Genomic DNA, 21,783 nt, shown 5'->3' with positions numbered 1-21,783 from the left:
GGATCCTACGCCTTTTGCTATAATGATGAGATTTATGTCGTCGGATTTAATAGCGACAATTTTCTCATTTGCCTAAGGCTACTTGTATCTGCTGACGGGAACCCTCAACAGCAAAATATTACGGCTTTTCCACGCTCATTTTCTCACATTTGCATCGTACAGCGGGCCAGCTTTTTACAGACCACTCAGTTGCACGTCATAGTCACAGAACCAGAGGAAGAAGGAAGCATAGCATCTATGTCAAATGTTCTGACATCAACATCTCACGTCCACGGTACCTGTGACGGTTTTAATATCCCGCAGGCTGCTGTCGTCACGGCTCCCTACAGTGTTTGGATAAATACTAAGTTTAGGATCAGTAGGGCCTGGCAATACGGGGGTCCCATCATAGAAACGGACGGACCGCTGTGTCGTCTCCGGGTTCTGCACAAAAGGAATCCGCAGACCGAGAAAATAGTATGGATGCTGAAGCCTTCGTCGAATAGCCCTGTAGTCCAAAGTTGGAAGCTGATGGATGGCGAACAGCATGTTCTCCTGGAAAGGGAATATTGTGACATATAGCTGGTGACTATGTGGTATCCGAAGTAGCATTATATAGTTAAAGCATTTAGTTTCTTAAGAAGCTTGCGGGGGCAGTATATATTCATGCAATCAAATAGTTATAATTAACGGTTTGCTGTTGATAAACAGAGAGAATTAACCACCAGGAGGCGATGACCATCCAGCGGGTTAAGGGAACGTGACTAATCAAATATCATCACCCAGAGCTCTCTTATTTCCATTACCAGCTTTGCAGATAAGTGAGTTTTCACGGAGTATGAATGCATAAATCTACTATTTGATATCGACTAGACCACTGTTGCCCTTCATATCATTTGATTCTGTACTACAATAATTCCTGTTGTTACTTTTCCTGCTTGGTGGCAATGAGGATCGCGACCTTCCAGCTACGCTCCCGACTTGCAGATGTCGAGGGGAATATCCGAAAAGCTGATGCACTGGTTGGAAAGCTAGACCGGATGCTTCAAGGCAACGGCAAGAGGAAAAATCTAGATCTACTTGTTCTACCTGAGATGGCGTTCAGTGGTGAGTGAGTGATTCACGCGCAATTCGTAAATCTGATACCCGGTTATCAAATGATCATGCTCATGCCCTATCCATAAGGATATAACTTTCCATCCCTGAAGGCTGTACGACCGTATCTTGAGCCATCAGAGGCCGGACCATCGGCTCGCTGGGCGCGTATGGTTGCTCAACAGTTAGGTTCCGTGGTAGCCGTGGGATATCCAGAGATCTGCCCTTCGACGCTGCAAGATAAGCTATCTCTGCTAGCCAAAACAGGGGAAGATGCGCAGGACGAGCGCCGATTCAATTCGCTTATCGTTGTCAAAGAATCTGGCGAGACGTTGGTGAACTATAGAAAACACCATCTTTACTACACTGATGATCCGTGGGCTCACGAAGGAGAGTCTCATGAAAGAGGATTCTTCTCAATGCCCTTGACTACTCCTACAAAGCAACAGAGTATACCCAAAGATGACAGCGGTGATGCCAGTGTCGGTTCTTCTCCAAAGAATGAAATACCGACCACTGTAGGAATATGCATGGACATCAACCCGTATAAGTTCATCGCCTCCTATAGTGCCTGTGAATTTGCAACGCATGCTCGAACAAGCGGAGCAAAGCTAGTGGTTCTATCCATGGCATGGCTGACACTATTAAGCTCCGAAGAACTATCTACGATGACCGACAAACCAGACATGGATACGTTCCAGTATTGGATATCCCGGTTTGCGCCCCTTTTCTTGCCTAATGAAGGGGGTGTGGAGGATTCGTCTGGTGAAGTGGCTGAGCCCCAGGTCATAATCGTGTTTGCCAATCGGGCTGGGGAAGAAGAGGGACAGGAAGGCAAGGATACTGCGAGGTATGCTGGGTCAAGTTGTGTGGTTGGCATCCGACGCTGCCCAGGCAAAGTGGGGGACGAGGAGGATGGGAATAAAGTCGAGATACTGATATGGGATATGCTTGGGGCCACAGAGGAGGGTATCTGCCTTGTTGATACCGACTCAACGCCCAGAATGGTTGGATCTGTGAAGATATGATATATAACTTGTTTGTGTGGTAGAAGAGTATATTCAGAAGTAAGCCTGCCAACATCAGCGGCAACAACAACAACCACCACCACCACACCACCGCAGCCAACCAAGCCCATCCGTATCACATTTTGACAACAACCGCCCAAGAGAGGTTAATGTGTCTGGTCTGGCGGAGCATCTCCTTGCCCCTGGCCTTCGAGAGTCCTTCGAGGCTCTCGTCTGCTCCGTTTTTGATATCACCTGAGCCCATGTGAGCCCATGTGACTGAGGCGTGATGGTCCCAGTTAGGGCTTCAACCTCCCACGTAAAGAAAAAAAAAACAACTTCATCTCTTTTTCTTCTTCTTCCTCTTCTGTGAACATCTGAAGGAGGCCCATCTTTCAGGCTCTTCTTCATGCAGGATAAACCAGTTGATTGTGGGTGAGATGTGGAGAGCAGAAGAACGAACGCCCAGTCAAAGGACCCTGACCAGCAAAGACGGCGGATCCTGAGATGAGGCCGCCGGTGGTGAAGACGATAGCAGCAGGTAAGTTGGCTCTCGCCTCGGACGTTATTATTATTATTATTATTCCTACTACAGCTCGCTGTCCGAGAGCTTATTAATCGTGTACAAGAGTAACTAGAGTGACAGGCTGAAAAAAGCAACTTTAGTTAGCCGGTGTCAACTTTCTACCACATGTATTAAGTGTGGCCGGTGGTCAGAGGCTGCTGGCAAGTCGACCGGTTTAGTTGGCGGCTGGTGGTACGGTGACGGGGGAATGACAACACCTATCCGGTCACCTAGCCAGCTATTCGACCGGTCAAATGGAAGAGCTAGCCAGACAAACAAGAGAGAATGTCTATCTTTCAGAATGCACACCTTTCCCGTTTGTACTAGGGCTGTGGTCTGGTTTTGAGTCGTCTCTCGTTTTCTGGGGAAAGGAAGAGGGACAACTAATGAGAAGAAAAAAAAAAAAGCAAACATCGTCCGGGTAAGGATGACTGTGAACTCGCGCTACCAACCATACCAGTGGGTACCCTGTCATGAGCAGGTGATGCGAGGGCTATGGGGTGAGAGAGCTCTTCGTCTCACCACCTTTGCGTGCCTGTTGACGGGGATTTTTTTGGCTGTCCGAATACGCGGCCATGAACACTGCTGCCCTCCTTCCTCCTATTTGATAAACCTGAGTTTCTTCCTGGACCAGGTCAGACCAGTCACCTGAATGAATGCCGAACGGGAATGATAAGGATATCCTTCTCTTATCTTCCCGGTACCCCATCCATGCAAGGTCAAGAAAAGGGCAAAAAGGTAACTAATTATCCATGGGGAGATCTGGGGCGGATCAATAGCCTTTGGATATTCTGCAGGCAGGAAACGCGGAACAGATAATAATAAAATGGCGACCGTTGCAACCGAGAACAGATGGATGGGCAGCCTCTTAACTGTCCAAGCTAAGCTTGCGGTTGACAAACAGCAAACAAACGAACCGGTTGGCCCACGGGAGGACCTTGATTTCCCCGAGTTGTGCTTTTTCTCCAGTTGAGATGCATGCCTGACTAAGTGGCGGGAGGCTCAGTCTTTCGAGAACTGAGCAAGGTTCTGCGGCAAGAGGACCATGCGCCAGATGGGCAGCCCTCTTCTGTCCTATCGACGCATCCAGCGCTCGTCGGCAAAGATCCATGGTCCTTGATCCCTGGTAGAGGTGTGTGTGAGTGTGTGTGTGTGTGTGTGAGTGATAACAAACTCATGGCCCGTCGAAGCCAGCTCCCGTGCACACCACTATGGGGACACCGGCGAGCAGTGGGCCAGCCAATAGGAAACGAGAGCCTGGCCGTGGAGCCTGATTCGTCAGCGGCGAGCAAGGCACGGGACCCGAGCACATGACCGGCGGAGGGAGATCCAGAGGGCGAGTCGAGCGCAGGCGGAGGGACGAGGGCAGCGAGGTCGAGGAGAGGCCGGAGGGGGCAGAGAGGAATAAGGGGCGGGCAGCAGGGTCGCCGCAGATGGGAGGCAAAGGGCTGGGACGAGAGATAACTAGCTAACCATCACCTTCACCGTCACCGTCGCCATCACCATCTCGACCGGCGAACTGTCATCTATTGCTGCTCCGGATCACAGTCTGCGGCCTCAGTCTGACAGCAGATGCACAGAGTCATCCTCCACCGCCGGCGCCAGCATCAGCATCAACTGCTCCGAGCACTACCAAGCATCGCCGTCGTGTTCTTGTCCTGTCCTGTCCTGCCTGTCCCGTTCTTGTCCTGCTATCAAACTGCGCAAGTGGCGTGTGCAGCTTGCCCTAGCCTCGCCACGTGAGTTTTCCCTTCGCTCTCTCTCTCTCTCACTCTCTTCGTCCGCTTCTTCTCGCTCGCTCGCTATAACTGCAATTCAGCATCGCCTTTCCAGCTTCTCGCTGTCTCAACACCGTCGCCGGCCTCTGCTCAGCATCTCGCTGCGTCTTTCCAGACATCTATCAGGTCTGTCTCTTCGGCCTCCCGTCTCCTTGCTGCTCCCGGCACTCGTCGCGATCTATATATCGCAAGCCCTCGAGCAGGTGACTTCTCGTCACCTGATAGATCATCAAGGTATGCAAGGCCATTTCATCATCAGCATCTACTCCGTCTTTCTCTGCTTTATCTTTGGGCTATCGCGAGCTGCACAAACAGCTCTGGCTGCTTGGATCTGTCTGCGTCTTCTGTCTCTTTCCCTTCTTGCTGCTGGCTTTTTTTCCCTCGCGTTTCTCTCACTCTCATGCTCTGCACAAACATCGCCTTAAAAACCCCGCTCTGTACTGTGCTTGTCTTGTTATTCTTTGCTCTAGAGTCGCGTCTCGGCGCGATATCATCCTCCTACAAGCTGTTTCTCTATCCTCCTGTGCGCTTGTTTGCTCAAATAATAATCTTATCTACTCCTATCTTGCTCTCACTGTGTGCTGTGGCTGTTGGTTTGCCTGGCAAAACTCCTTCCCTGACGCGACAAGTGCTATTATCACCTATCTTTCTGTGCCTTATTGGGATTGCTATGAATATATTAATTACGAAAACAGCTTGCTATCTTCTATTTTATTGCTGTGACTATCATGATATTCACTAACATGGACCTGACGCGATTAGAATCTTCTCTTTTCTCCAGAAATTTTTTTTTTTTTTTTTTTTTTTTTTTTTAAAAAAAAAAAGAAGTGAGATAGCAGGATGTCAGAGCCTACTATGAACACCATGGAGCACAGCTCTACCGATCCCAATATCTCCTCTGGCAAACGCAAGCGAGAAGTCATGGATACTGGTGATGTCCAGCGTCTTCGCTCTGCACATGGGGGCCCAAATAACTTCGATGTCAACATCCAGGCCACTGATAACTACGGCTATGATGCTCATGGCATGCCTAGCAACACCACTGACTTGAGCCACATCGACCAGCAACTGCTCCAGGCCGTCGGTAACCAGAATGGTGTTTCTGATGACAATGCTATGACTGCTAAAGCGGCACTCGCTGCTCACCAGCCCGAGTCCAAGTACCCGCCTCCCGAGCCGTCCTTTGATAACAACGGCCTCGGAAACAACCTCTCCTTCGGCCAGGATGTCGGCCAGGTTTCCATGGGACCCGTCCAGAGCCACACCTCTACCGCCGCTGCAGTTTATGCTGCTCGAGAAGCTCAGGCTCAGGCTGCCCAGCAAATCAGTCCCAAGCCAACCGTCGGATCTGCCGAGTGGCACCAGGTTCGAAAGAACAACCACAAAGAAGGTGAGCTCTTATTATTCTCTCATTTTCCACTTTATGTATCCTTACTAACATGCATTCAGTCGAGCGCCGTCGCCGTGAGACCATCAACGAAGGTATCAATGAGATCGCCAAAATGGTTCCTGGCTGCGAGAAAGCCAAGGGCTCGATCCTCCAGCGCGCCATCCAGTACATCGCCAAGCTACAGGAAGATTCCAAGGAAATGGCCGCTCGGTTCGACACTACCAACATGACCACAAACCAGGCCATTACCGAGATCAGCGCTCAGAACGCCAAGCTCAAGAATGAAGTCAACCTCCGCAGCGACATTGCTTCCAAATGGATCCAGCGTTGTCGTGATGCTGGTCTCAGCTTCGACGACTATGATGATGAAAAGAGCCTGACCAAGCTTCCCGTCGACGAGTCTCACAATATCTAAACTTACTGCCACGACGTTCATGATACCTCTTTGCTTCTTTCTCATTAGTTCTACATGTATCTCACTTTGCTCTGTGTCTTCGTTTTCCTTTCATTTACGGAGTCGAAGTCATGGGCAGTAGTCACACCTCACAGTCTCACTTCTCTGTTTATCTTCTTATCACTTTAGTTTTCTTTTTGTGTTCTTTCTTACTCGGCGTACATGGCTCATTATATCTCTTTATTTCTTCCATTTCTTTTCACACGGCCACACCAGGCCCAATTTCGCATGACTCGAAAATAATGCAATGGGCGGATGCCTCGTTTACCTGTCTGCCAGCCTGAATAAATGCTTTACTACGGGGTGCTCGCTCGTTCTATTCTAAGGGTTAAGGGAGGGGAAAAACGTTCCATTAGTTTGTTGGAACCGCATGGGACATACGGAGCACGACGGAGCAGATGACGGTTATCCGGCCTTGTCCATATGTTTCATCCTTACTTCTCTACTTTATTTTGCGTTCTCTAATGAATTCTCCTTTCTCCTTTTTCCCTTCTCATGGAGGCGTCGCTGGCTTGGGGCTACTCTGGGAGGGGGATGTTCAGTAATGTTTCCTATCCATCCTCGCGAGGCAGTTGTGATGCAAGGAGGATCTCAGCCTGTCTGTCAATTACAGTATATAGCACATGTTATCCATCCATCTAGCCCTTTCTCCCGCCTCTCATCCCTCGTACTTATACATTAATTATGCTATCAACGGCCTTCGATAAGGTCGCTGCGCGTTGTGAGCACGTGGCTGACTAGTTACGCAGTCTCGAACTTCGTCCCTCTCAACTTCGACTTCATCAACTTCAAAACACGAAATCACAGTCAAACAACGTCCGTATCTCCATCCCTCTCGTTGCCCTCTGTTCTGGCCGTTAATCCTCATATTACCTGAATTTTAGCACCTGGATGGCTCTTTCTATATTGCTCCCAATAAGTCCTGCGCCGACTTGTTGACAGCACGAAATATGACATCGGTTGGTGGTACTGTGCGAAGGCCGTGTACCTATACGCCAGCGACATGAAGCAATGAAACGCCTGCTGCGTAAATGGGATGTTTCACACTAGGCCACTCAGGAGGAGCTTTAGTGGTGCTGTTTCTCCGTGAATTGACGGTGGTACTTCATGGCATAACCTTCATTTACCACGAGGGTGCGAATTTTTACAATGAGAAGATATCTATGTATGTTCTCCTAAGAGGGGAACAAGTCTAAGGATCAGCTCATTCCCAATTTCAATACCTAATATCTCTTGAACTAGGAAGCTTGTGAGGTCATGCCCTTTTGGTAGTGTCTAAAAAATTATGTGTTTTTGTCAAACTCCGACCTCTTTTTATCCCAAACCATATTCCATCTTTCCGGTTATCCTTATTGCAGCATACGCCTCATTTATTTTATTCGATGAGTTTCGCGGTCAAATCCAATGTCGTGCCTCATTATCCATGCGCCTCAAACCATCCTAATATAGTGTACAGGAATCTTCAGCATCTGCCATGGGGAGTTCAAAGAAGCCCATGCATTTCCTTCTCGTTCGCATATTTAACGAAGGCCGCACTTGATGTGGACTGTTAGTCTCATCTGGAACACAACTGGGGTCCACGGAGCTTATCTTACCCGTCGTCCGTCATCCACTCACTGTTGAAATTATGCTCTGTTTTTAGTATGTGCCATAATGGTATATGTTCGACATCATACTCGATTTCTTCGCCAGCCTGTGCATTGCGACATTGACGCCCGCACTTCGATGGCTCTCCTCGGTGCACATATATTCCACGTGGACAGATATATATTTTTATATCTTTAGTACCAGCTCGCACGATAGACATAGCCCTGGCACTTCCATCTCCCGTTACGGCTATCGTCTCCCCTTCAACTTCCTTTATGGAGGTATGCCAGGTCACACTTTTGTGATAACATTGGTCCTTGAGCCAAGTAACTAGATGGTGACACTGGAAATATATTGCCTCCTCCAGGATACTCGTGTACAGGTGATAGTTGTGCCCTTTTGCTGCATCAAACGCCAGTGGGAAGACTCCTCGTCGAAGATACCGAAGGACATGTTCAAACGCCTCGCCGTCAGCGTCGATAAAGATGGACCCGTCTTCCATGGTTGGAATTGTCCATTTCCCTGAGAAGTAGGCCTTGAAGTAGTCGCTTCTCTCAGTCAAGGTCTCGGCAGTTGTGTGAAATGTTCGTTCGCCAACTCGGAGCATCACAACTTTGGGAGTGTTTGTGACGCTCATGGTGTTGGCCAGGAGAAGCGCGTACCAAGTCTGCTAATTGGCGCCAACACTTATGCGGGCTATTCTGAATCTGTGACGTGATGGATAAGATTGTCTGCAAATCAACTGTCTTGACACTTCCATGGAATTTGGTCGCGTGGCTGATTCAGTATATAAAGAAATTTCAAAGGCAACTAATTAGCTAACTAACTAACTGGTTAGCCTAACCCCGGCGGCTTTGAACAAGGCTGGAGCCGGCTTGCTGTTGAATTCCAAATATCAAGAACTTCCTAAGCGCCTCCACACCGCTTGGACCCAACTCCTAGCGTTATTAATAGGGCCTCAAGTCGGTTTAGTTAGACAGCAACAACTATTAGCACGGAAACCGATTGAGCTTGGAGTTCATGATGGTATCGCAAAATCCCATCAGCCATGGCGGATCTTCGAATGCGCTCGTTCGCGAAGGCCTATGTCTCCTATTACTGGACGGTGGAGGTGTCCCAGGACTATTGTCGGTGTATATCCTGAAGGCAATCATGGATCGCCTGAACACTGGAAGGAGAGATTCGCACAAAGTGAAACCGTGTGAGGTGTTGACCTGATCGGTGGAATCAGCACCGGCGGGTGAGACGTCTGGTTTCTTTGTGAAGACTCAAAGCTGATCATATATCCTAGGCTTACTGTGATCATGCTTGGGCAGCTCGAAATGGGCGAGGGCGGATGCATCGACATATATTGCAGAGTTTTCAATAAAGTCTTTAACGAAAAGAAACATTTCACCCTTATGAACATAAGTGGCAAGATTCAGGCGCGATTCGATTCGGACAAGCTTGAAAAGATAATCAAAGAGATAATTTCAAGGAAAGGGATACCTGAGAATTATTTGCTTGATGATGGTGAAAAGCAAGGATGTCATGTGTACGTGACTCCATACAACGTCTATACAATGGGAAGCTCTACTCTAACATACATCAGCTTTGTATGTGCTGTTGATTGCATAACGAAGGGTGTCACTTGACTTCGGAGTTACAAGCTTATTGACAAATCGAATGTCTCGGCTACTATCTGCCAAGCAGCTCTTGCAACTTCGGCAGCGACAACGTTCCTCAATCAAGTCACCATTGATGACCGTGCCTTTGCCGATGATACCCTGGGAGCAAATAACCCCGTGAGCGATGTAGTAGCGGAAGCGTCCAAGATCTGGTGTAACGATACTATCTATTTGGTACCACTGGTATAATGTTTTATCTCAATAGGCATTGGATACCCTGGAATACGGCCTTTTGAAGATTGGCTTCTGAAGTTTCTGGGGGATACTCTTGTACAGCTTGCTACCGCCACAGAGAACAAATGGAGGGAATTTATCGGTTTTTAGAGAAGCCATTATGATGCCAAACGCTACTTCCGGTTCAATGTGGCACAGGGGCTGCAGCGTGTTGGTCTGGGTGGATATACTAGTGAGGCACTATCAAATCAGTTATAGACCAATACGTCGATCATACGGCTCAATCGCATCTAGTGCGGGACTGTGTTTGGAATATGCAACTGAAAGAGAGTGTGTATTTGAGAACTTTTTCTAGTCCATAACTTAGCGCTCTAACCAATCATCATAGATTGTAATGAAAAGAATTGGAATATCGAGTGGCTGAGAGCAAACCCGAATGTCTATTTTCTAAATATATACTAACTGCAGGATATTAGTACAATGAAGGGCCAGAGGGAATAGTAAAATAGGTACCTTCTGCTCCAGATATATCAAAGGCACTCCCTGTAATGGGTAATCACTTATACCTGGACTTTTAAGGGCGCCTTCGAAATAAATTTTGCTGTGTAGAACGCGCTAGCATTACGCTCTTTACAGGCCGCCGTGAGATTATAGACTAGATAGAAAATGCCATAATGTTAAGGGAAGATATTCAAGTTCAAAGACGATTTGCTATCACTGGCATGGGTGGGATTGGGAAAAGTGAAGTCTGTCTCCAGGTTATCCAAGAGATGTGAGAAGACTTGGTTGTCCCGTCTCTGCTGACCCAAACCGTTATCATTTGTTAGATAAGAACTCACCATCATATTTAGGTTCTCGGGCGTCTTCTGGGTTGATGTATGCAATGATGGCACAGCATCTGATGGGTTCAATACCATTGCAGGTGCACTTGGGTCCGCTTCTAAGACTATTAACGGCACAAAACTTTTGCTGGCCAATGCACAGGATGACTGGTTGCTAAATTGAATAATGCCGACAAAGATCGATGTGGATTACACTAGTTATTTCCCCTCTGGATCGCGATGCTCCCTTCTTCTTATATCTCGTAACGATGACTGTGATCAATCAAGTACTGTGGGATTCCTAGCACTTGAAAGTCTAGAGAGCAGTGATTGCATAGGGCTTCTGTTGAAAGCAACCGAGCTGAGTCCATGAGCGGAGTACAAAAGCCAGCAAGAACATTGTGGCTACTCTCGACTCCCATACTCTTGCACTCCTACAAGCAGGAGGATATATCAGAAAGATCTGCTCTATCAGGGAATACCCTGCGATATATGAGAAAGAATCAAAGCAATAGATAATCTTATATCATGGCATGCTTCGCCGCTGCCTCCTTTTATACAATGGTGGAAAGTACGTGGGAGCCATCCTGGAGACACCTGAAAAAGTCTCAAAATCTGCTCAAGAGCCTAGCTTTAATTCAAGAGAGAGAGGAGCGTAGCTACCTAAATATTTCACTACACCCTCTTGTGCACAAATGGGCCTATATCCGCCAGACCGACATGAGTGCAATGAGTCATGGGTATCTTCTGGATGCACATTAACACTGTCATACTATTCAGACTATCGGTCAGGAATTGTGACAGCCCCTTTGAGCAATGGTGACGCCTCTTCGGGCCGGTCATATTCCTTATAGGCCATGCCGAGTCGAATATCTGACTATATTCAGTAAATGTTATTCACTGGCAACTTCTCTCCGGGCGGCAAACTCCTCAAGTAGTTGTATTTCTTCTTCAGTTTAGCCATTGCATTGGTAGTCTTCTCAAGGAGTAAGATCCGGAGTGATTGCATGCAATAACTTCGTGTCCTTGAGCACTCTGACAGTACGAGTGCTCGGGCAGCAGGAGCTTGTCGAGCTACTGGCCAAAGCTACCAAGCGGCGAGTACACCGATCACAGTTAATGAATCATACTTCGACTGGATATAGTATCTTGTCGCTCTACATCTGATAATTAGGTGAGCACACCAGCTTATCGTTTCAGTGGATGCATCTTTCCTTTCTCTTGTCGTCTTGAGGTAGTTAAGGATGATCGTCGTTGATGTTTATTTGTTATACTTTTTTAATTTTTAATGCATATCGACTAACTCTATAACTCACGAGTTGATTGGTTAAAAGGCCTGATTTCTATTGGACGGGTAATTAGCTGATATTTTTGAAGTATTATTGGTCAATTGACTAGTTACGTAATGAGCCAAAGTAACCTAAATTCAACGTCAGGCCAAACGCCCGCTTGTGTCTGTATCGCTGAACACAGATATAGGCGCTTTCGTGGTTGCTTGACTAGTTGAAGCTGCTTGTAGATACTCTATGCTGAACTAGAGCTTCTTAAGCGGAAAGAGAGAGCCCAAACAAAAATGAAAAGCGCCAACATAACAAACCTCCCACATGTTATCCATCCGCCGATCATTTGGAGCCCTGGCTTCCTGGTACCAACATCCTCGAGTATCTGCTCACAGACAATCTTACTTCCCGCCAAACAAACCGGGACCCCAGTACCGGGGTGTGTACTGGCACCAACGAAGTAAAGTCCCTTGATGGTGTCGTGTTTGGTCTTCGGGCGGAAGCTCAGTACATTGAAGAAAGAGTGAGAAAGCCCCAGGATGGCCCCCTGGTGGAGATTGAACTTCTCCTTCCAGGTGAATGGTGTATTGACTTGCTCTGAGATGATACAATCACGCAGGCCTCGAACACCCGTGCGAGATTCGATAGTGCTAATGACTCTCTCTCGGGTTTTAGATACGACAGAATCCATATCGTCAGCCCAGGCGCCGTTGTCGACCAAATGACCCACTGGGACAAGTGCCACTGCAGCGTCCTTGCCCTCTGGTGCTGCACTTGGATCAATACGACTGGGAACATTCACGTAAAACGATGGATCAGCCGGTATCGTGTGGTCGTTGAAAATCGAGTCAAAGCTTTCCCGGTACTCGTCTGCCAAAAAGATGTTATGCGGCTGCAGTTCTGGAATGACGCGATCAAAGGACCAAAAGAACGAAATAGTGCTGCATGACGAAGGTCGCGTTTTCAAGTCGTGAGCCAGAGGAGAGATGGGCAGGAGCTCGTTATAGGCATAGGCGAGATCAGCATTGACAATAACCGTATCTGCAGTCAAAGTCTTGCCGGACGCTAGTTTCACTCCAACTGCTGTGTACCCGTCTTTGGAAAGTTGGATTGATGAGACAGGCTCGTTGAGGAGGTACTTCACTCCCGAGCGCTTCCCGATATTCGCCAACGCCTCGAGGACCTTTTCGCGTTATTAGTTAGGAAGTGAGTGTAGGGAATATAGGAATGAGAAATTTGGGCGGCTTACTACTTGGAACCCACCAGCTGGATACCAGATACCATCAGCAATTTCGGAGTACTGGAGCAACGAATATGTGGCCGGGGCATCGAAGGGGCTCATGCCAAGATACATGCTTGCAAAAGTGAAAACTCGTCTCATCTTCTCCGAAGCGAAATATCTGCTCGCCCGGCTGTATATGCTCTCGAATGGATGCAGTGGCAGGGTAGAGAACAGGAACTCAGCCCGAAGCATGCTGAGGAGGCTTGTGAAGTTTTTCCTCATAACATAGGCCATGGATAGGTCGTGGTGCTGCCCAGACTCTTTCATGTACGACAAGTACTGATCAAACCCTGCGTCACCTTCATAGCTCTCTATTTCCGCTTTCATTTTGGCCAAATCCGTTGACATGTCAACTCGGTCATGGTCCCCGAACCAGATCCGATAGTTGGGCTCGCACTTGAGCAATTGAATACCTTCATCCTGCATTGAAGTACCGAGATCTTTGAAGGTATCCACAAAGAGCCTCGGGAGCAAAAGGAGAGACGGTCCTTGATCAAATCTCTGGTAGCTTTTGTCAGTTCTTCTATTCAGGTATCTTCGAGGCAGCAACGTACATAGCCATTCTCCTGGATTAGCGAGCATCGACCGCCAATAAATCCGTTCTTCTCTACCACAGTCACATTGAAGCCTTCTTTTGCCAGACGAGCAGCCGTAGCCACCCCACCGGCACCAGCCCCTGGTAGTTGGAGTGTCAGTGAATACGTTGAATGTCCCAGAGAATATCTGATGCCTTACTTACCAACGATAATCGCAGTTCGTTTCTTCATTTCCATGGTCACTCTGAATACTCTGGTCATACGTTTAGGAAGCCAATCTCCCCAACTGCCATTCCGTACCATCCGGGCTCTAAATAGTTGCCTGACCTTGCACCTTGCTTTTCCTGCTAGGCAAAAATTGCAGATGTCGACCCATGGCAGCCGGATAACCAGGAGGGTATTAGCGCCTGGCCACACCCACCACCCGCATCCCCACTGGACATGGTGGTCCTTTTTTCCTTTCCCCATCTAAAGAGCGCCTTGACAGCACCAGTTCGCGAGGTGGGCTGACAAACAGGTTACCAAAAAAGGCTATTTCAGTAATCTTTGGCTTGCTAAGGCGTGTGTAGCCACAGCAGGGGCAATTGATGAACGGCTTTCTTTTTCTTGTGGCGCTTTGTCAGACTGAAGGGCCCTTGAGCCGTCGAACCTACTCCGGGAGCAGACCAGGATGGAATCAAGGGTGATGGTGGCAGACGGAAGTGCAACAAGTCAGCGGAGCCGGAGGCAATCAAGAATTAGTTTACGTTATGGCAAAGGGAAATCAAGAATTTGGATCCGCGGTTCACTACCATAGCCAGAAGGCAGTCTCTAGGGATATATGTCAGCCTCTGCGTCTGGCCTGCCCGAGGAAATGTGCTTCAGGCCTATCCGCGCCAGACTACCCACACCAAATGGATAACAAGAAGAATAATGCCTCAGGAGCGAAGGCTCCCAGCATACCTATGTACGTGGGATCAGAACCCCCTCCCTCCACTCCCTCTATTATCTAGTAGCCCTTGTTTACCAGATAGTTATCAGGTACATGCATGGCAATTTTGCGCCGATGCACAATACTTGCCCACCTACACCTTGTCATTATACCGGTGATATTCCAGAAGAGTTCAATGGCGGACAGTACGTTCGCAATGGGGGGAACCCATCGATGAACCATGATTATGGGAGGGATGTCCACTGGTTTGACGGTGATGGGATGCTCAGCGGTGTCTTCTTTAGAAAGATCAAGGGCAAGACGGCTCAGCCGGAATTCGTCAATAATTACGTTTTGACGGACATTTTCCTTGCTTCCCGAGCAAATCCTAATCTGCGCGTGCCCATACTTCCTAGTGTCACAACGTTGATCAACCCAAGCTCATCGATATTTAAGATAGCTTATGCCATTTGTCGAGCCATTCTTCTTGTCCTTTGGTCATATTTAAATGGCTCAAAATGGTCGATTAAGAAAATCAGTGTGGCCAATACCGGCATCGTTTATCATAGCGGGCGTGCATTGGCCACTTGCGAGAGCGGACCGCCAATGAGAGTAACGCTACCAGAGCTCGATACAGTGGGTTGGTTTAATGGCCTGAGGGCGGAGGGAGAGCCAGAAGATTCAACATCTCCGTCTTTGACTGGGTTCGGAGGCCCTGGCTTCAGGGGATTTCTAAAAAAGTGGACGACCGGACATGTGAGTGTACTGGGCTGACCTTCTCTGTATAAGTAACCATTCAACTGACTGGATATAGCCCAAGGTAGATCCCATCTCTCGCGAGTTGATTGTCTATCATTCAACGTTTGTCCAGCCATTTGTGCATTACTCCGTTGTACCCGATTTACGAGCCCAGAGGGCTTCCTTGGAGCAGTCAGAGCCCCTCTTCAACCTTCCCGTCCCAGGAGTCAAGTCAGCCAAGATGATGCATGATTTTGGTGTATCACGCCAGCATACCATCATTATCGATCTTCCTCTTTCTCTAGATCCACTGAACCTGGCTTACAACAAACCGGTTATTGAATATGACTTTTACGGACGCACTCGTTTTGGAATTTTCCCCAGGCGTAAACCAGACCAGGTACGCTGGTTTGAAACCGAACCATGCTGCATTCTTCATACCGTCAATTCCTGGGATGACAGCATTACTGATAAGGGGACAACTGTGAATCTGCTTGCATGCCGAATGACAAGCGCTGCCATCGTTTTCAGTACGGGAAACATTCGACCTCCACCCAATCTACGGAACATCGAAGACGAATGTCGCCTTTATTACTTTCAGTTTGACCTGTCTCAGAAAGAGAATATCATATCTCACCAGTGGGCTCTCTCTGTAATCTCTTTCGAGCTTCCTCACGTCCCCCAACACCTCGCCATGTCAGCTACACAATATGTCTACGGCTGTACAATGTCGAAGGGAACATTCTCCACGGCACTTGGGGGCGCCGCTAAAATTGACTGCCTTGCAAAACTGGATGTAAAGGCATTGATCAGCGAGGGCCTTAGAAGCCCCCCACGGTCGGTGACAGGCTCAGTGGATAGCCGATCCGTTCAGGAGATTTTGGCTTCAAATGATCCAGACGATCACATCAAAATATTTCAGACACCCCCCGGATGGTACCTACAAGAGTGCTGCTTTGTTCCTCGCACTAACGGGGTGTCGGAGGATGACGGGTGGCTTCTGACCTTTGTGTTTGATGAATCCCAGCTTGATGAAGACGGATTTGCCCCAGTGGGGAGTCAAAGTGAACTGTGGATGATTGATGCTAAGACTATGCGTATGGTAACGCGCATTTATCTTCCTCAAAGGGTACCCTATGGACTACATGGATGGTGGTTTTCAGAGGAGGACGTTTGCAATCAGCGGGCAGTCGAGACTTGCCGAAGCGGTTGAGGAATGTTGTGTTATTATTTGGTCGTTACTGATAGTCAGCTATGTGAAGGGGTCTAGTTTTCTACTTGACTTTGGTCTTACGTATGTAGTTAATGCTCCAGCCTCCCGCTAGCCTTAGTTTCAAACTGGTGTACACTTTTATTGGAAAACAAGAAACGTTCAAGTAATATGGATATCTCTTCTCTTCTCTGTCTCTCTGAATATAATATGTTCGTAAATTTTTACATTCACGTGACCTGTAAAATCATTATTCCACAATATTTACTACGTAAAAATGTAACTAACCATAAATTTAATTGGAAAAAGTTGACTGGCCCGTCTAGATAACCAATCAATACCACCTAGTTGCGAAGCATAAGGGATATGTAGTATTGATTAGTTGAATAGGCGATTGAAGTATATATTCTTAGCTAATAGAAATACCTAATTGATACCGAATGAATAACTAATTTGTGAGTATTTCTTTTTCTCTACAGCGAGCGTAGCGAACGCAATCTGGCTTGTAATAATAACAAGAATATTAATCCCGGAATAAGGTGAAGTAACTGAGGTCTACATAAGATTGGGTTAAAAGTGGATTCTGCTTATAATAGTATAATACTGGTTCAGTTGTTACCTAACTAGTTACAATTATGCATCTATCAGGCAATAGTGACACATTATCGCACATACTGGAAGACTTTCCTCCTTTAGTAAATCAAAACTTAACTCAATCATTTATTGGGAGCCAAATATGACCCGATATATAAGTTAAAGTACCTCGGTAAGTTAGTTATCAGGTAATTCCATGGTTGAATGGCCTGAAATGGTACCACCATCATGACATTGCCAACCAAGCACCTTTGAACAGCCTCCAACGCGAAATCTTCAACTTACCATTCCAAAACTTCCTTTCATTTTCGCGAATAACTTGACCAATGTCCATATAAACCGTAACTGTCGCTCGCACGGGGCCTCGGACATTTGCTGGGAGTTCCGAAATTGCTTCCCGCGTATCCCGGTAGCATTTCTCAGCCTTGTCGAGTAATCTTCTCCTCAACGGTATCAGCTTAGGGTCTCTAGGCTGATTAATCACCATAGAGGGAGTCAGGCCTTGCTCTGCTAGCCATAGGCTCGGAATATAAACGCGGCCAATCTCAGCATCACGAACAATATCCCGGGCGATATTAGTGTACTGTAATGCTCTGCCCATGCCCTCACCAGCTGATACCACTCGTAAACGATCAGAATCGCTGATAGACACTGGATAGTGACGGAAAACCAGCTCCAGGAGGAGGGTGGCTATGGTTCCTGCAACATGGTATGCGTACACTTCAAGGTCATGTTCTGTAGCAATAGGGAATATACCTCTCTCGGAATCAAACTTCATATCAATCTCAAAGCCTTTAAGGAGGTCGGAAAGTGGCCCCTTTGGAAGCCGAGATGCCGGTAACAAATGGACTGCAGCATGCAGCGGTTGTGGAATTGATTTCGTCAGTTGTTGGTAGGCCTCCTTGTTGTCCAGTGCAGCTCCCTTTAGTTTGAATCTCAATTCCAAAGCCTTTTCACACTGCTTAATCCAATATTGTGCAGTCTCACGATTGGGTGCATCATCGATTAGATCATCAGTTTTGCGGCAGAAAGAGTACCTGGTATATATGTTGTTAAAACATGCTATCTGAATATATTCGTTAAGGGAGTATACTTACAATGCGATAAGGTCTAACCGGATCTGCCCTTCAAAAATCGCACTTCCCAAATACATGCTCTGGCTTTTTTGCTTCAGAAGGGTGACAGCTTCCAACATCTCCTGGAGAACATTCGTGTCACAATGATGGTGGCTTCTCATGAAGAAAAGAGTAAGGAGCCGAGATATGCAGGGCGTTTCGCCAACAGCAGTGGATACGAAGGCTTTGTACTCGAACAGCGCAATTGCATTGTCCATTCCTGCAATACCTAGAACGATCATAACGTTTGTTACTAGAAAAAATAATGCTTCCCTAGATCAGTTGTTAGCTTTCAGCTAGAATTCTGGCTGGGCTAGATAACTGGCGGCTCACTCTAGATCAAGCCCGTCCCAGAGCTGGATATCAACTTTCGTTCCACTTTCTATTACCCAAGTTCCTCTTCTCAAAGCGAGAGTGTCAACTATCCAAAGGTAAAGAGTTGGTAGAACAATTGGAATCCAAAGGCTGGCAGAAGGGAGTCCAAGTAGGAAGCGATACATAAGGGGCCTATATACTTAGTAAAGGTCTTGTAATAACTGTTGGGGTTGTATCTTAGTTACCCACCATTGCACGAGCAGTATTGGAGAAATCCAAGAGAGAATCAATCCGAGATACATGTATTCGCCGCCAGTGCGGATACATAAAATACCCAGAACTGAGATCCCAGTGATGAACAAAATACCTAGGTCCCTCCATGTCCGAAGAGCTACAGTACCGAATAATCCCTGGGTCAAAGGCTTGATCGGTCCAGATAGGTAGGGCAGAAGGATCAATCGCTTGTTGAAAAGGATATATATAAGGCTGGTATTGTAAGTTTGAATAATAAAAAAGAAGGCTTCCTCAAGGGGGATTCGAAAAATGGTGTAGCCGATAACTGAATCCGCAGGATACGACCATATTCGAGTTCGAATCAAGTACGAATCCCATGGAGTTGTCCAAATGACAGCAATCTATATGGACATCGTCAGTTAACTAATTAGTGTAGTAAATCATTGCCTCGGAAAAAGGTCAAGTGTAGCCTACCGTACATAGAAACACAATTTTATAAACCTCCAGGCGGGTGAAGAAAGGTTTATAGAGAATTGTCAATAACAGAGCTGGAGGAATGTTGTATTTTACATGGCTATAAAATCGTTATTCAAAATGCATTTGCATATCTATTTCGATAAAAACACTTACACCATCAAATAGTCGAGCCCCATTGCTGCGCTTCACTCTGAGTGTTCTGGCAAAATCACCACAGTCCAAATTGTTAAAAGTTGAGCTCAACCATAACTGGCACTGAGATAGTGGCAGATATGGAGGGCATATTATACATATTTCGACTACCGAGTCTGGAAGCCAGGAAACCCATGGTGCAATTGTCAGAGTGTGTAACTAACTTGGCTGGAGTGTTAGCAAGGCCGAACGACATGACAGTTAGGGTCAAAGTGCGGATCCCCGGTGCTGAAAGTAGCCTTCCACTCATCCACTAGTTCCCTGCCTGGATTAGTTAACTAGTATTGGGTATCGCATTTTGTAAGTCTAGCTTCGGGAAACCCTCGATTACCCGCTGAGCCGACTATGCACGTCATCAAATTGCGGTGGTGGGTATCTATTTTCGAGAGACATCCTGTAAGGCTGATATTCTATGCGCAGAGATACGTCACTATCAAAGCTCCGGCCAATAATCTCTGGACCACACTTGACAGAGAATGCATACAGCAATGACAGTTACATCAACTTCATCTCTTGCTATGAGGTCAAAATGCGTCACGCGCGAGAGACAAGATCAACCTTCTCCTTTGTGATTTGACTCGCTGATCCACAATTGTTAAGGGTTCCATAGAAATATTCTTGCGACTCCTCTAGCTCGTTGCCCAAGAGGTTGTATATTGGTATATATGCCGGTTCCGCTCTGGTATTTGCAGAATTGGGTGAGTGACGAGGCTTGCGTTCGGCTATGGTAATGCCGGCCCTTCTGAAAACACATCCTGGTACAATGGTTGTCTAGAATCACCCCTGGCCCTGGAGTAACTTGTCTTGCAATTGATATATACCGGTGCCTTCATTTTACAGGCCCACAGAAAATGCCCTATATCTGCGAGTTGATCTACTCGAACTTTTTGCAGTACACCGAGATTTGTACCCCAGAATTGAATGACAGCCTGGTGTCATTTGGTGGTCTGTCATCTGGACTGCCGCAGTGTAAACTCCAAGTATATAGATGTATGTGTCATCAGCGAACTAGGTTCGTTTCTTTGGGGATTGACTTTCAATCCATGCGGCAGCTTAGGTTAGATGCCGACCCCAAGTTAATAAAGTCACTATTTATAGCACTGTCAAGGGTATATGTATGTATGGGTAACGAATGGCTTTTAATCCGCGGTGAATTACGCGATCAATTCACTCACGGTCCCGTTCCCCGCACTATTCTCACGGTCTCCGGCATGGCCATGCTTGGGTAGTACTCAAGGAAATAGTTTGTAAAACCTGTCTAGGCTTGTGTTAAGTGATCTGTTCCAGCCCTGGAGAATCTTGGAAGGTGCTTTTGAGTGTAATGTAATCTGCGAGAATGTATGCGTTCTTCCCACACTGGCGGCTTTATCCCCCCTAGTACCACTTTCTGGTGCTCCTGTATCCTAGTTGGTAGGAACTCGGGCAATAGTCGTATGATATAATGTTAGGAATAACCGCAGTTTTCTATGGGCCACCTCCGTTGCCTCTGTGATCAGGGTCTGTCGGAGCAAATGTTAGTTCATCTCCGATGGGTCTGAAAGGGATATCTTGCGTTTGATGTTTAGTTTGCTTGCTGCTAAAGCACTCTGCATGGGTATGAGCAAGACCATTGGCCAGCCATAACGTACCCTCGCGGCCATACGTAGGTGGCGGTTGCGATGTTGCGACCCGAAGAGGCTTGTTCGTGCTTGAGCTTCGAGTGTGATCCTTTTTTTGACTGCGCCATGCGAGGCTCCAAAAGAAGGCTCCATCCAGGTCGGATGACGCATTACGTGATACAAGCTTAAAAAAAAAAACACTGAGCGGGTTGCCAGGAATAAGGTTTGACCAATAGAAAATTTACAAAATATTATTATTAGTATACTGCGTTTCCACCGCTAAAACAACTTTACTTGCTCAAAAGCGCTTATTCAACAAGTTTTTTTCGAGTCTATTCGCTGGCGGATAGCAATTTTCCATTGGACGGTGTCGTGCCTCTTTTCTCGGCGGGTCATTGGCCAGCAAAACAACGACTGGACGTCCTTTTTTCACCGATAAATCGATAATTGACACTAAGTGAACTACTTACTTACTAAGTTTGGGTAGCAACTCCATTTCCCGCGGGCTGCAAGGGTTAGGTAACGACAACATAACCATCCATGAGCCATATAGATAATCAATAATTACATACAGCCTTGCGGCCTCCTCTCGCGTACGTTTCTGGGATATTCTGACGAAAGGCCAGCCTCGCTGTCGCCTCCAGCGCGCTGCCTCGGCCCGACTGCTCCACCGGGCTAACTAACTAATGCATTCCACTGAAGAGCCATCTTGACTTGCAGGGTTGCCTGATCTGTGTATATATATATTTACCACACTCTCCTTCTGATGCTCTTTTTCACGACGT

The 21,783-nt window shown here is 47.1% G+C and overlaps 9 protein-coding genes across 10 annotated transcripts; 4 read left to right on the top strand and 5 right to left on the bottom strand.

Moving 5' to 3' along the window:
* Window positions 1-1,247: 1,247 nt before the first annotated feature.
* Window positions 1,248-2,293, bottom strand: TERG_12079 (uncharacterized protein). The gene has a single exon (XM_047751091.1). It carries the CDS (start codon window positions 2,210-2,212, stop codon window positions 1,637-1,639), a length of 576 nt encoding a protein of 191 aa, XP_047606120.1. The 5' UTR covers window positions 2,213-2,293; the 3' UTR covers window positions 1,248-1,636.
* A 38-nt stretch (window positions 2,294-2,331) lies between these two features.
* On the bottom strand, window positions 2,332-3,735 carry TERG_08799 (uncharacterized protein). The gene has a single exon (XM_047749010.1). The coding sequence runs from the start codon at window positions 3,058-3,060 to the stop codon at window positions 2,758-2,760; it is 303 nt and encodes a 100-aa protein (XP_047604160.1). The 5' UTR covers window positions 3,061-3,735; the 3' UTR covers window positions 2,332-2,757.
* A 1,529-nt stretch (window positions 3,736-5,264) lies between these two features.
* TERG_03922 (uncharacterized protein) lies at window positions 5,265-6,229 on the top strand (the record flags this gene model as incomplete). Of its 2 annotated transcripts, XM_003234823.1 has the most annotated exons (2): window positions 5,265-5,814; window positions 5,874-6,229. In XM_003234823.1, the coding sequence occupies 2 exons, from the start codon at window positions 5,265-5,267 to the stop codon at window positions 6,227-6,229; spliced, it is 906 nt and encodes a 301-aa protein (XP_003234871.1). The 2 variants fall into 2 exon arrangements, with proteins under 2 accessions (XP_003234871.1, XP_047606119.1); XM_047749678.1 differs by having other exon boundaries at window positions 5,265-6,044.
* A 1,522-nt stretch (window positions 6,230-7,751) lies between these two features.
* TERG_03921 (uncharacterized protein) lies at window positions 7,752-8,492 on the bottom strand (the record flags this gene model as incomplete). Its single annotated transcript, XM_003234822.1, has 2 exons — window positions 7,752-7,803; window positions 7,864-8,492. The coding sequence occupies 2 exons, from the start codon at window positions 8,490-8,492 to the stop codon at window positions 7,752-7,754; spliced, it is 681 nt and encodes a 226-aa protein (XP_003234870.1).
* A 386-nt stretch (window positions 8,493-8,878) lies between these two features.
* On the top strand, window positions 8,879-9,846 carry TERG_03920 (uncharacterized protein; the record flags this gene model as incomplete). The annotated part of the gene is made up of 4 exons (XM_047748183.1): window positions 8,879-9,054; window positions 9,147-9,450; window positions 9,505-9,676; window positions 9,728-9,846. 4 exons carry the CDS (start codon window positions 8,879-8,881, stop codon window positions 9,844-9,846), a joined length of 771 nt encoding a protein of 256 aa, XP_047604159.1.
* Window positions 9,847-10,370: 524 nt separating this feature from the next.
* TERG_08798 (uncharacterized protein) lies at window positions 10,371-10,701 on the top strand (the record flags this gene model as incomplete). The annotated part of the gene is made up of 2 exons (XM_003234820.1): window positions 10,371-10,468; window positions 10,548-10,701. The coding sequence occupies 2 exons, from the start codon at window positions 10,371-10,373 to the stop codon at window positions 10,699-10,701; spliced, it is 252 nt and encodes an 83-aa protein (XP_003234868.1).
* A 1,340-nt stretch (window positions 10,702-12,041) lies between these two features.
* On the bottom strand, window positions 12,042-13,852 carry TERG_03919 (uncharacterized protein; the record flags this gene model as incomplete). Its single annotated transcript, XM_003234819.1, has 4 exons — window positions 12,042-12,980; window positions 13,047-13,580; window positions 13,634-13,755; window positions 13,819-13,852. The coding sequence occupies 4 exons, from the start codon at window positions 13,850-13,852 to the stop codon at window positions 12,042-12,044; spliced, it is 1,629 nt and encodes a 542-aa protein (XP_003234867.1).
* Window positions 13,853-15,131: 1,279 nt separating this feature from the next.
* On the top strand, window positions 15,132-16,476 carry TERG_03918 (uncharacterized protein; the record flags this gene model as incomplete). Its single annotated transcript, XM_003234818.2, has 2 exons — window positions 15,132-15,281; window positions 15,340-16,476. The coding sequence occupies 2 exons, from the start codon at window positions 15,132-15,134 to the stop codon at window positions 16,474-16,476; spliced, it is 1,287 nt and encodes a 428-aa protein (XP_003234866.2).
* An 817-nt stretch (window positions 16,477-17,293) lies between these two features.
* TERG_03917 (uncharacterized protein) lies at window positions 17,294-19,384 on the bottom strand (the record flags this gene model as incomplete). The annotated part of the gene is made up of 6 exons (XM_003234817.1): window positions 17,294-18,104; window positions 18,165-18,455; window positions 18,516-18,689; window positions 18,747-19,132; window positions 19,206-19,305; window positions 19,362-19,384. 6 exons carry the CDS (start codon window positions 19,382-19,384, stop codon window positions 17,294-17,296), a joined length of 1,785 nt encoding a protein of 594 aa, XP_003234865.1.
* Window positions 19,385-21,783: the final 2,399 nt, after the last annotated feature.

The sequence above is a fragment of the Trichophyton rubrum genome (assembly GCF_000151425.1).
Source record: "Trichophyton rubrum CBS 118892 genomic scaffold supercont2.4, whole genome shotgun sequence".
NCBI lineage: Eukaryota > Fungi > Ascomycota > Eurotiomycetes > Onygenales > Arthrodermataceae > Trichophyton > Trichophyton rubrum.
The sequence above is the reverse complement of the archived record's forward strand: the minus strand, read 5'-3'. Positions and strand labels throughout refer to the sequence as shown.

Coding starts and splice junctions, on each gene's coding strand:
- TERG_08799 (XM_047749010.1), bottom strand. CDS start 3,060: ATGTTTGCTTTTTTTTTTTTCTTCTCATTAGTTGTCCCTCTTCCTTTC.
- TERG_12079 (XM_047751091.1), bottom strand. CDS start 2,212: ATGGGCTTGGTTGGCTGCGGTGGTGTGGTGGTGGTGGTTGTTGTTGTT.